Below are 17,367 nucleotides of genomic sequence, written 5' to 3' on the forward strand. Positions count from 1 at the left end.
TTCCCTACTTTTTCCTATTTTAAAACTACTAACAAAGTCACTCTCACTACACTCAACTTTCACATTCTCCCTTGTTAAGGAATTTAAAGGAAGTTACATGATCATTAAACTTTCCTTTGTCCAAATATGTCAGTCCATAGATTGTTGTATTTTTCCTCCTATCTTCCCTTTCTCATGTCAGTTCCTTTCTCTCAAGCTTTGTACCCTTTCTCCCAAACCCAGAACTTCATTTTTAATTTCATCCAGCTCAAGCTTATTTTAAAACAATCTCCTTTTGATGTCACTTATGTTTTTAAGTACAGTATGTCTTCAACTCCTGGTCTATTAATAATAATTCCCTAGTCTTACCCACTTGACATACCTACATCATAGCCTCCTTAAGCATCTCTGTATCCTCCCAAGAGAGTCCAGGACCCGGGTTTGATTCAGCACCAACCATCACCAATAGCACCATCACCACAAATGATGTTAACACCATTTGCATGATATTATAGGGACTGTTGACCATTTGTATTTGCTTTTAACCTGCACTGCCATGTCCCTATATTGCCTCAGTATTGTTTAGTTGAATTTCCATGTTATATTAATGCACTTGTATTTGTACTCTCAGTGCACACTCAGCACTTTACATCCTTTCACTTCACAGGTTGGATTGAAACTCAAATGTTCTAGTACTTATACATCCTTACGTGCATATGAAGAATATTAAAAGCTTCATAACTGTTCCAGGATGAAAATGGAACCAATGCAGATTCACCTGAAAATCCTGTGATTTTGGCTGTAACCAAATTAAGAACTTGGTACCCAGATCTAATAATAGCATGTGATGTAAGTACAAGTTCTAGCTTATTTTATGATTAGTAGGAACTGGAAAAATTAGCATCTATTTTTATCAAAATTAGCATCCATTTTCTGAAAATTAGTGTTAATATAAAAACTGAAACTAATCACTTGTAGCATTCTTTTTTAATGTATTGTAAAATTTAATGCTTTAAGGACATGGCACAATACTGCCCAAATCTACAAGAAAATTAACTGTTGAAATGCTGTTGCCTTTACGTCGCACCGATACAGATAGGTCTTAAGGTGGCGATGGGATAGGAAAGGCCTAGGAGTTGGAAGGAAGCGGCCGTGGCCTTAAGGTACAGCCCTAGCATTTACATATAACTTATGAACATAAAAGTTTTTCACCTATTCAATGCATAGTTTTATTTACACTGCGTGTATTTACATTACATGGGACTGGTTTCAACCTTACTCGGGGTCATCATCAACCATATTTAAACAATACACAATATTGGACGAAATCCTAAAACATGTTTCTAATGAGCAGTAAGAACAGTATGAAAGAAATATATAATTATCACTGTGATATGTGGTTGAATTAGGCAAAGTGCTTTGGTGCTAAAAATGTTGCATATGAAAGTGAAATATTATGTGCAACAATAGGTGAGCAATATAGCAATATATAATACAAGTACACAAATAGGTCAAAAAGTCTGGGTATAGAAGTACAATTGAGACGCTTTATGTTGTGGATCAACTTGAGTCAAATTTTTTAGACACATGGTGTTTCAGATAGAATTCAGTAGGTCCTGACAATACATTACGGTTGTGGACCGAGTGTTATGGTACTAAGACTGAACACAATATAACGTGACACTTATAATAAAAATTTACAAGTATGTACAAAAGTTTTGAATAACAAATGTGTACATGATTCTCTCTAGAAGAATCTGTGAGGAGTTGATTATACACTGCATCAGCTTAAGCAGAAATTTTTATACTTGGTGTATTAGGTAACCAAGCTATGTTGATATGAATGCAGGATTGATTGTTGGAACTGTGCAGACTGAATATGAAGTTTTCGAATTTTTCTGGAGTTGTAAGTAGACACTGCATGTGGTGATATAAATGGGTGGAACTCTCAGATCATAACGGAACAAATGGGACCTATTAAAGTGAGGAAAAGTCAGTGAAAACGCAAAGTACACAGAAAGAAGTATAGATAACAACAAAGCGAATGGACACTCACCTTGCACGGCAGTATGTGCAGCTTAGCTGGTAGTGTGCAACTGGTGGCGGAAGGAGATATATGTGAGGGGATTAAGGTGAGGGGCAGGCGCATGCGGGTTGGGAAGAGTGTAGTGGCTTGGGAGGGGATGGTGGGGGAGGAGGGGGGAATTTAAGACAGAGCTGAAGGGTGTGAGAGAAAGGGTAATTGTTTCGGAAAAGTACCTTTAATTAAACTTAGCACCAAATTCTGGTTAGCTGAATTATTGTTTCTGAGAAAAGTGATAAATAAACCAAAAAGGATGTTGGGTTTCTCTGAGATTTCATTAATATTGTAATTGGCGTTAAAATATTGGTCTAGGTGTATGTAGTAATTTTCCATTGTGTTGAGAAAAGGACCCTTATTTGCTAATTCAATGGTCATATCTTGTTCGATATTGGTGAAATTATGGTTATAATCTTGCATGTGTTGGCCGATAGCTGACAACTTATATTTTATTGTGTTAGTGTGCTCGTGGTACCTTATATTGAAGTTTCTTCCAGTCTGCCCAACGTACGACTTGTTACAGGTATTGCATTTGATCCTATAAACTCCTAATTTTAAAAAACAGCTGATCTTGTTGATATGTGGCGTATTGTGTAAAATTTCATGTTCTTATTGTTGGTTTTGAGAGCTATTTTAATGCCTTTTTACTTAAAAATATTATTTATTTTGTATTATATCTTTGTTGAACGTGAAGGTGGGGAATGTTAGAGGTTTAGTTATTTCTTTTTTGAGAGTAGTTTTAGGGCGATGTTTGTGTTTATTGATTATCCTTTCTATAAACTGATTGCTGAAACCGTTGGATTTTGCAGTTCTGCAGATTTTGTTTACAGTAGTTCATTCTTTAGATCCTTCTTGGACATAGGTATGCTGAAAGCTCGATGAACTAGGTTATTGTATGTAGCTCGTTTGTGGGACTGGAGGTGCATTGAATCTTGGCAAATAGTGGAAGCTGTTTGAGTAGGTTTCCTGAATATTTTATAACTTAGAGAATCTGAGTGTCTAGTGATAGTTAAATCTAGCCTCAGGCATCTTGGCAGTTCCTCGAATACAACAAAATTGACAATAAATTTGAAAACATTCACTTCTGGGCCAGGTATGTTGATGATGTATTCGTAATTATGGACGAAATATCAATTTACGCTTCCACCACCCTCCTAAGACTCAACAATATTGATCCTCATATCAAATTCACACTAGAAACTGAATTAGATAAAAAAATAAACTTTCTAGATTTAACTATCACTAGACACTCAGATTCTCTAAGTTATAAAATATTCAGGAAACCTACTCAAACAGCTTCCACTATTTGCCAAGATTCAGTGCACCCCCAGTCCCACAAACGAGCTACATACAATAACCTAGTTCATCAAGCTTTCAGCATACCTATATCCAAGAAGGATCTAAAGAATCAACTAAACACAATCTGCAGAATTGCAAAATCCAATGGTTTCAGGAATCATTTTATAGAAAGGATAATCAATAAACACAAACAACACCCTAAATCAACTCTCAAAAAAGAAATAACTAAACCTCTAACATTTTCCACCTTTGTTCAGCAATAATATTTAGAAGATAACTTTTTAAGAAAAAAGGCATTAAAATAGCTTTCAAAACCAATAATAAGAACATGAGCATTTTACACAATATGTCACATATCAACAAGATCAGCAGTTTTTTTAAAAATCAGGAGTTTATAGGATGAAATGCAATACCTGTAACAAGTCGTACGTTGGGCAGACCGGAAAAAACTTCAATATAATATACCACGAGCACACTAAGGAAGAAGCCTCCCCGAAGATTGTGGTTAATGCAATCGGGCGTTCCCTAGGCAACGGTTTGACCGGCTGATTCTTCCACAAAGGTGCTGCTACACAGCAACAAGTATGCAAGAGAACTTATCTACGCATAGTCCTTTTCAGGACCAACCAAGCACGGAACACTCATCAATTTCCATTGGTAACAACTTACGGATATGTCACTTAAACATTGAATCGATTTCAACTGCTAAGAGTCAATATCTCTCACGCCTGATGCTGCAGAATACTGTAGATATAATAGCAATACAGGAGACTCACACCAAGGATGACACATATCTTTACAGAAGAGGAAGGATATATGGTTATGATCTGGCTGGAGCCATAAATGATGAACAATACGGTATTGCTACATATGTCAGGTCCCATCTCACCGACTACAAAGTAACTTATCAAGACAGAACAACAGATGTCTTTGTTTTGGCTGTAGAGATTGCTGGCATCACTGTAGTAAATATTTATAAACCTCCACAAGTCAGCTGGCCAAATCCTCCTGTAAGATCCTTCAGTCACCCAGTAGTGTATGTCAGTGATTTCAACAGCCTTAGTTATGTATGGGGATATCTGAATGAAGACGACAGTGGGGCAGTTCTAAATGAATGGATGGATCTGTACAATCTTCAGCTTGTGTACAATGCTAAAGATCCAGGAACTTTCCGATCTGGTAGGTGGTTAAAGGATTATTCCCCTGATCTGTGCATCGTATCTAAATCTGGAAATAACGATATGACCCAACGAAAAGTCATCAAGTCTTTCCCACACAGCCAACATAGGCCAGTCATTATTTATTATGGTACAGAAATTCCACTAGTAACCTCCATCCCACAACCTCGATGGAATTTTCAACTTGCGAACTGGGAACTGTTTCAGAAAGGTCTTGATAACACTGTTCAGTGGATTCCCCTAATTCCATCCAATTATGAACGATTTGTGCGTGCTATTAAAGTTAATGCCAAAAACTATATTCCACGTGGGTTTCGGAAGGAATACATCCCCGGATGGTCTCAAGAATGCAATGATTTGTATGTTAAATATCAAGAATCTCACGATGACACAACAGCTGATAACCGTTTGAGAGCTCTCAATAAGAACAGAAGAGAAAAATGGCATAAAACAGTGGCAGAACTTAACTTTACACATTCTAGTCGCAAAGCCTGGAACCTTATAAGAAAACTTGGTACAGATCCAAGGCTGTCAAGCACAGTCCCACGTGTGAATGCCAATGCTGTTGCATCCAGACTAATGAAGAATTCGAAAGCTAAAATTGACAAGGCACATACACGAATCGTGAGAAATGAATTGTACATAAAGAGATCCAATCTAACACCACATCCTGACTACTCAGCATTGAGGAACTTGATATAGCCTTGAATATGCTAAAGGTAAATAAAGCTGTTGGCTTTGATGGCGTATATCCAGAGTTTCTTAAAGCCATAGGACCTAAAACAAAATTGTGGCTCATTGAATTCTTCAATGAAATTCTACGAACTGGAAGATTACCAAAGCTTTTCAAGCAGGCTAAGATAATTGCCATCCTGAAACCAGGCAAAGACAGAATGGATGCTTCTCACTACCGGCCAGTATCGCTACTCAGCGTGACCTATAAGCTACTAGAAAGGCTTATTCTAAATCGCATTCAAGAGGCCATTGATCAAACCATCCCTGTTGAACAAGGTGGCTTTAGGAAACATCGGAACTGCTGCGACCAGGTTTTAACATTGACAACTCTAGTTGAAGCTGGATTTCAATGAGGTCTCCGATCAGCTGCAGTTTTTGTGGACCTTACAGCAGCTTATGACACTGTGTGGAGGGATGGCTTGATGTCGAAGTTTATTAAAATCATCCCATGTCAAAAGCTGGCGTTTCTAGTGAACAACATGCTCTCTGACAGACGCTTTAAGGTGTTTCTGAACGGACAGTCTAGCAGATGGAGGACTCTAAACAATGGCCTACCTCAGGGATCAGTTCTGGCCCCCATTCTGTTTAACTTGTATATTCATGATATGCCAGACACTGACTCATTGAAAATCCAGTATGCAGATGACCTAGCGTTAGTCTTCCAGAGTAAAGGTCTTATGCACTGTGAGAATGTACTGACAAGTGATCTGACGAAATTGAATGACTACTTCCATAAATGGAGACTTCAACCTAACCAAAATAAAACTGAGGTTACTGCATTCCATCTAAATAATAAGGAAGCCCATAGGAAGCTACATGTGACTTTCGACGGAACCGAAGTACCGCATAACTACAATCCCAAATATCTAGGAATCACTCTGGATCGGTCCTTGACATTCAAACAACAGTGCATCACATTATCTAAGAAACTTGGCTCCAGAGTGAATCTACTCCGCAAGATTGCCGGAAGTAGCTGGGGTGCGGACGCCAATACCCTACGCACTGCTGCACTCGCTCTTGTGTATTCTGCTGGTGAATACTGTGCTCCTGTATGGCAAAACAGCATTCACACAACAAAGATTGATGTCCAGCTTAATGAAGCCATGAGAGTGATCACTGGTACTGTCAGATCTACTCCCGTTCAGTGGTTACCTGTCTTAGCTAATATTGCCCCGCCAGATCTAAGGAGGAAAGCAGCTAGGGTAAACTTGCTCAAGAAGATCTCTTCTCATAAGAACTCTCCCTTGTACGATGCCCTACAACACCCACCAACAACTCGTCTGAAATCACGCAAACCACCCTGGACTGATTTTAAAAGTATCAGCTCTTTCGACATGACCTCTGAGTGGCGACAGCGTTGGCATGAACATCCACCCAACAATGCTCACTTGGTTCAAGATCCAACAAAGAACTCTGCCGCGTCAAACCTGGTCGAAGCTGAACCGAATTAGGACAGGTCAAGGGAGGTGTGGCTACATGTTGAAGAAATGGGGTTTCCGTTCGTCTGCTGACTGCTACTGTGGAGCGGAGGAGCAGACAATGGAACACATCATTAAGGAGTGCCCACTTCGAGCATTTAATGGTGATCTGAGGCTTCTACATCAAGTGACTCCGAGTGCTCTGGACTGGTTGTCAAATTTGGACATTTCCATTTGATTTTTTTTTTTTTTTTTTTTTTTGTGTACTTGTAAAGCCATACGATATATATATACTAACACAATAAAATATAATAAGTTTTCAGCTATCAGCCAACACATGTAAGATTATAACCATAATTTCACCAGTATCAAACAAGATATGGACATTCTTGAATTAGCAAATAAGGGTCCTTTTCTCAACATAATGGAAAATTACTACATACACCTAGACCAATATTTTAATGCCATTTACAATCTAAATGAAATCTCAGAGAAATCCAACATCCTTTTTGATGTATTTATCACTTTTCTCAGAAACAATAATTCAGCTCACCAGAATTTGGTGCTAAGTTTAATTAAAGGTACTTTTCCGAAACAATTACCCTTTCTTCCACACCCTTCAGCTCCGCCTTAAATTCCTGCCTCCTCCCCCCATCATCCCCTCTCAAGCCACTACCAATCTTCCCAACCCGCATGCGCCTACCCCTCACCTTCCTCCCCTCACGTCTATCTCCTCCCGCCACCAGTTGCACAATACCAGCTAAGCTGCACATACTGCCGTGCAAGGTGAGTATCCATTCGCTTCGTTGTCATCTATTCTTCTTTCCGTGTACTTTGCGTTTTCACTGGCCTTTTCTCATTCTAATAGGTCCCATTTGTTCCGCTATGATCTTGAGAGTTCCACCCATTCATATCACCACGTGCAGTGTCTACTTACAACTCCAGAAAAATTCGAAAACTTCATATTCAGTCTGCACAGTTCCAACAATCAATTCTGCATTCATATCGACATAGCTTGGTTACCTAATACACCAAGTATAAAAATTTCTGCTTAAACTGATACAGTGTATAATCAACTCCTCACAGATTCTTCTAGAGAGAATCATGTACACATTTGTTATTCAAAACTTTTGTACATACTTGTATATTTTTATTATAAGTGTCACGTTATATTGTGTTCAGTCTTAGTACCATAACACTCGGTCCACAACCATCATGTATTGCCAGGACGTACTGAATTCTATCTGAAATACCATGTGTCTAAAAAATTTGACTCAAGTTGATCCACAACATAAAGCGTCTCGATTGTACTTCTATACCCAGACTTTTTGACGTATTTGTGTACTTATATATTGCTATATTGCTCACCTATTTTTGCACATAATATTTCACTTTCATATGCAACATTTTTAGCACCAAAGCACTTTGCCTAATTCAACCACACATCATAGTGATAATTATATATTTCTTTCATACTGTTCTTACTGCTCATTAGAAACATGTTTTAGGATTTCGTCAAATATTGTGTATTGTTTAAATATGGATGATGATGACCCCGAGTAAGATTGAAACTAGTTCCATGTAATGTAAATACACGCAGAGTAAATAAAACTATGTATTGAATAGGTGAAAAACTTTTATGTTTATAATTTATATGTAATCTCAGTTCAATGCGGACCAACAAAATGAAATTTATAACCCTTGATGATATACCCCCAGCATTTGCCTAGCGTGAAAATAGGAAAACCATCCTCAAGGCTGCCGACATTGGGATTCAAACCCACTATCTCCTGGATGCAAACTCACAGCCGCGCGCCTCTAACCACATGGCCAACTTTCCCAGTACTGTTGAAATGAAAGTATTGTAATAAGTTTTGCTTTGCTTTCCTTCAAGTTACACCTTCTTCTAGTGGAACTGTGTAGAAGGCACATGCAGAAAATATTTTATTTCTTGTTGAATACCTGGTAAATGTGTTTTGTTCTTTTTCGACAAGATTTCACATAATAATACTTTACAACATACAAGGATGTGTTGGAGATTGCTGGTCACTTGTTGGACCCTGTAAATAATTAGTTAAAATTAAAAATCAATTATAAAGCTTTACAGTTTAAGAACACGGACACATCAGTTATTCATAGCACATTGAGTACAAAAGTGAAGTGGAGTTGTTGTACAAAATTACCAACTGGTTTGATGCAGTTCGAGTTTAGTAGAGGTTATTCCAGTCACAATCAACTTTCAGGATTCCAGCAAGATATGAGTATAGCAAATATTTTTTAGATTCAAGAGGTCAGCTATTGACCTATCCAAGGCTTTTGATGGGATAGATCATGGGAGATATAAACTTTGTGTTGATTGGTCCGTATTGAACTGTGATTTTATGATTTGTAATTTGTAATATAAACCACCTTGCAAAAAGTATGTATTGAAAAGGTTGGAACTGTTAAATTGAAACTTTAAATTTTCTATGTAGATCATGGGAGACTACTGATGAAACTGAGGACTGTTGTACTAGACAAAAGAGTGATTGAATGGTTCTCTAAGTTAAAAATAGAACTCAAATAAATAGAATAAGAGTATTATCTTCTTTCTTAAAATACAATCTACTTTACGTCGCACCGACACAGATAGGTCTTACGGCTTATGGCGACGATGGGATAGGAAATGTCTAGGAGTATGAAGGAGGCGATCATGGGCTTAATTAAGGTACAGCCCCAGGATTTGACTGGTGTGAAAATAGGAAAACATGGTAAACCATCTTCAGGGCTGCCGACAGTGGAGTTCGACCCACTATCTCCCTAATGCAAGCTGATAGTTATGTGATTCAAACCGCACAGCCACTTGCTCGGTAAAGCATTATATGATCCTGTAGTGATTAAGAGGGAAGAGAGGGGTGTGTGTGTGGGGGGGGGGGGCAATATTATTGGACATTTGTTTTCTTATGTATATAAATGATAGGTATAAAGAACTGGAATCACAGATAAGGCTTTTGGCGGATGATGTTCTAGTGTATATAGTAATAAATACGTTACAGGATTGTGAGCGACTGCAAAAAGAACTTGACGAAGTTGTGAGATGGATATCAGACAATGTTATGATGGTAAACGGGGTGAAAAATTAGGTTGTAAGTTTCACCAAGAAGAAAAGTCCTCTCGGTTTTAATTACTGTGTTCATGGAGTGAATGTGCCTCACGTTGACCACTCTTAAGTACCTATGTGTTAATATAAAGGAAGATCTTCTTTGAGGTAATCACTTTAACGAGATTGTAAATAAAATTACAGATCTCTTCGTATGGTTATGATGAGCGTATTTATTTATTTATTTATTTATTTATTTATTTATTTATTTATTTATTTATTTATTTATTTATTTATTTAATTAATTAATTAAAAGTTAGGGCTCTTGGTCCTCTCTTACATTTAACCACATTATGCGGCCTGATAGTGAGTACAGACTCAATATTCAAACTTAACAGACTGTATATAATCTATATAAATAAAAATGAATCGCTAAATGTGTTGCTGAGCGCAAAACTTGGGAACGGCTGGACCAATTCAGTTAATTCTTTTTTTCAAATATTAATCGAAGTTCGAGTAAGGCTTTTACGAAGAGAAAAGTTTTCCCCATGTTTGCGCTTAGTGCTGTCCTCCTCTAATCCAGTGTGTTTGCCAAATGTCTCTAAATCTGAATGTTATCATTTAAAATGGGTGAATATCGGATTATGTACAAATTTCTAGCCGTTAACAAAAAAAATTTACAAAATAAATGAGTGTGAAAATGTTAATAAATTGGAATATTTCCTCAAGTGCAAAATCTTCATTGCATAGAACTTATCATCTCATAACTCCTATTTTATATTCACTGTATTTGTAATTTTTTCACTGCTGGTAAAGGAACATTTCAGCTCGACGTAAATAAGTTTGTTTTTAAATTTAAATGATGAGAACATGCACTATTTGTGTTTCTTTTCGGTCATGTTCAGAGATTTTAAAGTGCGGGCACGAAAAAGTCAGTTGCTGGCCAACTTCTTTGCTATTGAATTTGCGTGGGGGTCAAAGCGAGTCAAATGGTCTTCAGATATGGAAGTTATTTTTAAAACAAACCCCAAGTCCTTATCTCGCTTAGTTCTCAGTTTATGACGGGAAGAATGTCACCTTGGGTTTTGGTTTCGCGCGTGAGTTGGCTGTCTGGCTGCCTCCACTGCCCGTACGGATCTCCCAAACATACGCTCTCCAGACAGTCGCATGCAGTGTTGTGTTTTGTTATAGCTGGAGACCTTTGTCTACCCTGATTGTTTTTAAATCTTCGCTTCTCAACAAACAAGTTCATCGATTTCTTTGGTTTATTTTGTTAGTGCTTCCATATACAGTATACTCATTTCAAGACTCATGCCGCCTATACGTAGTAAGACGCGGGCGGAGCAACTTCGGTCGAAGAACTCGAAATGCTATAAGCCAAGCTAATTTTCAGTCTAATCGTACTGCACAACAACGTGGAAAGCGAAATGAAACTGAAAGGATTCGAATATCACAAACCCGTGCAGCCAATAATCTTGCAAGTTTGAATCGAGCTGCTTTTAGTTACGATGATTCAGTTGACTACAGTGCCTACCAATGTGTTGCTATTGGATCTTTGAACTCAGTATGCCAAAACTGTAAGGCATTGAAATACTAAAATGAAGCCGCTGGATTGTGTTGCGCAAATGACGAAGTGAAATTAGTGCATTGATTCCACCACCAGATCCATTGTACTCGTTGGTTTCAGCAACAGCAACAGATTCCATACATTTCGTTACAAATATCCAAAAATATAACAACTGCTTTCAAATTACTTCCTTTGGGGCAACAAATGTACTTTGGGACAATTTCATGCCAACTTTCAAGGTAACATAATATAACATTGCTTTCTTTTAACATATAACGAACAGACTTATATTGCTTTGTTTATTTTATTTTATTTTATAGTTTTTGTGACAAAGATAATAAACCATAATTTACAGATACAAGGCCACATATATCACAGAGCAGGTTCACTGTTGCCGGTGTTAGATAGCGACTACAAATTCCTGCAAATTTATTTCATGGGTAATTCAATATAAGAAATTGGTCTGCGTTGTGCACACAACAGTTCAGTGAAAAGCTCTATTGTAGAACTATTACAGAATTTATTTCATCAACACAATCAGTTGATTACATTGTTCAAAACTGCACTGGATCTCATGCCATATGATAATCACAAAATTGTAAACTCCTGTCGACCAACATGCAAGACGTTTCAATGCGCAAACAATTGAAGTAGCCATTGTTATAGTTGGAGAAAATTCGGAAGCCCGTTATATTGTTTTACATCGCCGGTATGATCAGTTACAGCGTGTGTATGAAACACACTGCTCATACGATGCGCTAAAATATCCCATCATATTTTGGCAAGGAGAAGATGGTTATCACTTTGAATTTAAACAATTGCAGTTTCCAGTGCGGCTCGCTTTAGCTATGACCATAAATAAATCCCAGGGGCAGTAAATAAGTGTTTGCGGCATTAATCTTGAAAACCCATGTTTCTCGCACAGCCAATTGTATGTTGCCTGTTCCCGTGTTGGAAAACCATCAACTTTGTTTATGCGCCAGGTAATCAAAAAAAAATATCGTGTACCTTAAAGCTTCACGATTAAAAATATCTTCATAGTGTTCATTGGAATCGGTGTTTTCTATGATAATTATTTCCTAAGAAGAAAGAGGAGTAACTTTAGCCACATTATCTTCACGCCATCAACTTACCAAATCACTTGCTCTGTGAGGGATTTGAAGACCTGCTGAACAGTTCCCATCTACGTTACAGTCAATCAGGGTTATTTCTGGGTAGTGATATTCTGTGACCTGTTTGAGCAGTTCCTTATTCACAATCAAGATATTAATATTGTAGATAATGAAAACACGTTTTTCCAGTAGTTTGTTACTAACTTTTGGTAGCTGTAAAAAACTCATTTGATGTTGATAATGTAGCCATTTGCATTATTCTGATTTTTGCGTGCAGTACAGACTGAATTTCAGTTCATTCTATTGTCATTTATTTTTGACAGAACGACGTCTGTCGGGTCAGCTAGTACAATAATATAACTTAATATAGACTAAAACTAGCATATCTACCTCCTAAGTCTAAAATGAACAAAATTAATTCAATATTAACTACTCTACATGAAATTTATATAATATAACGGTAATTTATGTAAACGTTTGGGAACTATTTACTCAAGACATTCTCTCACGCATTCACACATAACTACATAACATAGCCTACGTATTCAAGAGGAAATCTTTAGACTGTCTTTTGAAGGTAATTAATGAGGAACAATTTCTAATTTCAGGGGGTAAAGCATTCCATATTCTAGCGCCCAACACATTACTGAAGGCAGATGTATGATGAGGAGGTACTGCAATTGTTGACCCAGAATGCATGTCACAGTCATGAAAGGAAGATAGTAAACGGAAGTTACTGGAGAGATATTCAGGTACATGTTCAGTCAAGAGTCGATAGATAAGGGTTGATAAATGCTGATTTCTCTGCTGCTCTACTTTTAACCAAGAAAGTTGTGCATAAAAAGGGGATACATGCGAGGCAAAATCCAATGAAAAAATAATTCTAATGCAGGAGTTTAAAGCTCTCTGCAGTTTCTTACTTTGTTTACTGGTAGCATCCAGCAACACATCACAATAGTTAAAAATTGGAAGTATCAGTGTTTGAACCAGTCTTATTTTTAAGTTCAGAGGTAATACGGTCTGGTGAATCTTAAGGGGATGAAGTGATGATTGAACTTTCGTGCATACATTAGTGACATTCTCATCCCAGTTCAGAGTTTCATTTATAGTGACTCCAAGGCTTTTTATTGATTTACAGAATGGGATATCAACGCCATTTAGTTGAATAACTGGAAGTTGTAGACTGTGTAAATGGGTAAGCAGTTTTCTCTGCCCTAGTATGATAGCTTGTGTTTTCATTGGGTTAATGAGAGAGAATTCTCAGCTGCATAACATCTGATCCGCTCTAAGTTTCAGTTCATATTTTCAATAGGTGCATTTATGTCATTCACTTTTGTGTGGCAGTAAATTTGAAGGTCGTTGGGATAGAGATGGTAATTGCAGTTTTCCAGCTTAGAAGAGATGTCATTCAAATATAAAATAAATAACAGGGGGGCGTGTATAGAACCTTGTGGCACACCAGTAACTTTGTACTTCCACTCCGTTCTCTTTTCATTCACGACAACACACTGTCGTCGGTTTTGGAGGTAGGAAGCGAACAAATTGAGAGCAGCATGGCTAAGATGGAAGGAATGCAATTTCGCTATTAATATGTCCATACTGATAGTGTCAAAAGCACTGCCGAAGTCTAGGAGAATGAGCACGGTCACTTTACATTCATCCATTACTTTTCTTACGTCATCCGTAATTTTTAGAAGAGCAGTAGATGTACTATGTCCTTTTTTAAATCCAGATTCAAGTAACGAATGGTGCGTCAAATACTGGAGCAGTTGTTCATGCACGAGTTTTTCTAAGACTTTCGAAAGTGAAGAAAGTATACAGACAGGCTGATAGTCAGATGGAGAATTTGCTAGAGATTTTGGTACTGGCAAAATTAAAGCATCCTTCCCAACAGTTGGGAAGTAGCCTTCCGAAAGACACGAGTTACATGTGGGTTAAAATTTGCAATACTACATCTATCAAGGTAACGACGAAGGATATCGGGATGTCGTCCACTCCGATTGCTTGTGATTTGATTGATGTTAGTTTTCTCCTTACATCAGTTTCATTTACTGTACAAAATTTGAACAAAGGCCGTTGTGGTAATGGAGTAGATTGAAGAGAGTTTATTGTTTTTTGTATAATATGAGGATGGGTACTAACTATTTCTCTAGTAAAGTGGGCATTTCATTCATCTGGATTTATGTAATGCGTATTGGAGTTTGTTGTTTGCCTCCCAATACCTACGGATCTGAGTTGTTGTCAGGTACTTTTTGTGTTTTAGTTACTGGCTAATTGTTGGAAGTATGCATATTTTTTGTTTCTGATTATTTGTTGAACTCTATTTCTAAGCACACGGTACTTTTCAAAATCGTCAGTTGATAATGTCTGCTTGTAACATCTGTATAGAGCATCACGTTCAGCCATTGCGGACTTAATGTCATTTGATAACCATGGAGCAGCTTTGCGAGTCACCCTAGCAGTACGTTTAGGTACGTGTTTGTTATACAATCCCAACAATAATGTGTTAAACCTCTTTACTTTTTCGTCATTGTCAGTCAAGTGCAGTATTTCGTCCCACGGGCAGAGAATAGCGTCTTGTATTAATTGTTGAGGATTTAACTTTTTCATGTCTCTATAGGTTATCCACTTCGGCTTTGTTTCGGGAACTTTCAAAGAATTAGCTAAATATATAAGATCGTGGTAGGATATACCAGGTACCTGTTTTAGTATTTTCTGAGGATTGTTTGTGATGAGTAAATCTATTAGAGTGTGTGAGGATCCGCTAGCCATATGCACGTGGTGAGTAGGGTTAAGTGGCGATACTGACATGTTACAAGAGGCAAATATGTTCCGTAAACGATTTGCTTCAATGGACTCTATTAACAGGTTTGTGTTAAAGTCGCCAAATATGAGTACATGTTCGTAGGTAGGTATGAGTCTTAGTAAGTTTTCTTCAAATTTGGTGAAGTTTCCTGCTTTTGGTGGTTTGTAAACAATTCCAATCAACAGATAGTTCAACAAACATATATTCAGTTAAGGTGTCAGTAGTCCGCCGATTTTTGGGTGTGTCCTCTATCTTTTCCTCGAGCCCTACAATTGGGTAACAATTCTTCTTGCGCCATGCTCCAATGCCTATCTCACTTTTTGGTCACCCTCGGCATTCAAGAAAATCCACGGCTAACGTCGAATAATATCTCAGGGAATAAGTTATATCAGCATTTTTTTAACGTGAATCCGACTGAGATTACCTTTCCTATCTTTCATTATACGCGAACATCGATTGGATCATTTGGACATGAAGCCTTAGTTTTAAACTCAATTAATTACCATCATCAGGTAAGATATTACCTTAAGTTAATCTTATAATCTATAAATAATATAAAATTGCTTAAATTCTTAATTATTAATATTCATTCAAATTTATATCTTATTTTCAGATGAGCTAAATGTTTTCCAAATATTTTTTTATATACATTGGTATTTCATCCAAACCAAAAAAAATGTCTTGAAGTCATGCGTTTATCGTAACCTGCGATCTATGATCATCAATCAACAACTATCTCATTATTGCCTAAGGTCTCATCTTATCTAATAATTCTTCTAAAATTCTTCCTGGATTAAAATTATTTGATTAGTTCCTCCTGACCTATTATGTTTTACAATCTATCTTCATCTTCTCATCCACTTATTAAAAAATAATTCTTCATATTGACATTAAGGAATTAATTAAATTAATGAATTATCTTGAAATTATGTAAATGACATAACAAGAGTAAAATAAAAATGAAAATCTTTTATGGATAAAATCAAATTCTCACGAATTATTAGATTCTATGTAATTGTCAAGTTTCAGCCGAATGTCAAGTTCTGACATGAAATCCAGTTTTGATTGTTTATCTAGTATTGATATATTACAAAGTTTCAAACTTAAGAATCCGAGAATATTTCTTTTTTTTAAGTAATTATCTGTCTAGGCTTTCTTCAAATAACTTTATCATCTAAAAACACATGCAGAATAAGAAATGTTTCATGTCTGTAGCTCTTAATAGCTACCTATCTTAATATTTAAAAATATAAATATATCATTAATCATGGCTAGATATAATCAAAATATTCCTATGAAATCTGTAAAATCTCCAAGATAGACTCAACAACTTTGCATTCAGGTTATAATATGTCGCATCCCTAATAAATTCAATTATATGTTTGCAATTAGTCAAGGAATACCTTAGATGACAGTTCCTTATCCATTAATAGCGATAAGCTAACAATAATCAACAATAATCTAGTGTTTTAGCTTAAATCAACTTAAATACTAAATAGCATGTGAAATTTTCTTCGAGGTTGCCATAATAGTCTGAGTAATAGGTTAATTGAGATTATTTTCGATGACCATACTCCATTAACATCCTGTAAATCCATTACCAATTTGCCATTACCTCACATTATAGGTTATTCGAGATTACGTCGCTATAGGCGTCAAATAAAACCATAATGCTATACTGCATTACACACAATTACATTAATTAATTATACGTGAAATTCTTTCCTCATACGTCCTCACATTTATTATAATTCCTTAAATAATATTCAAGGATATCTATTATTTATTATTCGCACTCCCTATCTCATATTTCCATCATATCCTTACATTGCTGCATATATAAACTTCATTTGATCTACTCAGTGTAACGCTCGACTTGTATAACTCCACATCCCAATAAAATTATAATTTTATGGATCAACAACTTTTATTTCTGACAACATACACTTCATTTGTCAAAATATACACATATATAACCTATGTTTACTCACGTTTGGCAAAAAGTTGATGTTAATTATGATCTTGGTAACCTACAATTCGATATGCACCAATTATGCACTCCGAGTACATTAGAACAGATTGTTTATGGCATAACTCCTTGAAGATCGACTGAC

General features: G+C 36.6%; 1 protein-coding gene across 1 annotated transcript in view; it reads left to right on the forward strand.

Annotated features, from left to right (window-relative positions):
* The window catches only part of Pbgs (Porphobilinogen synthase), a 146,366-nt gene that overhangs the window by 55,302 nt on the left and 73,697 nt on the right, over positions 1-17,367 (forward strand). Inside the window, exon 3 of the mRNA XM_067138233.2 lies at positions 730-828. Coding sequence (XP_066994334.1) covers positions 730-828 — 99 coding nt within the window. The remainder of the gene's footprint in view (positions 1-729; positions 829-17,367) is intronic.

The sequence above is a fragment of the Anabrus simplex genome, chromosome 1 (genome assembly GCF_040414725.1).
Source record: "Anabrus simplex isolate iqAnaSimp1 chromosome 1, ASM4041472v1, whole genome shotgun sequence".
Taxonomy (NCBI): domain Eukaryota; kingdom Metazoa; phylum Arthropoda; class Insecta; order Orthoptera; family Tettigoniidae; genus Anabrus; species Anabrus simplex.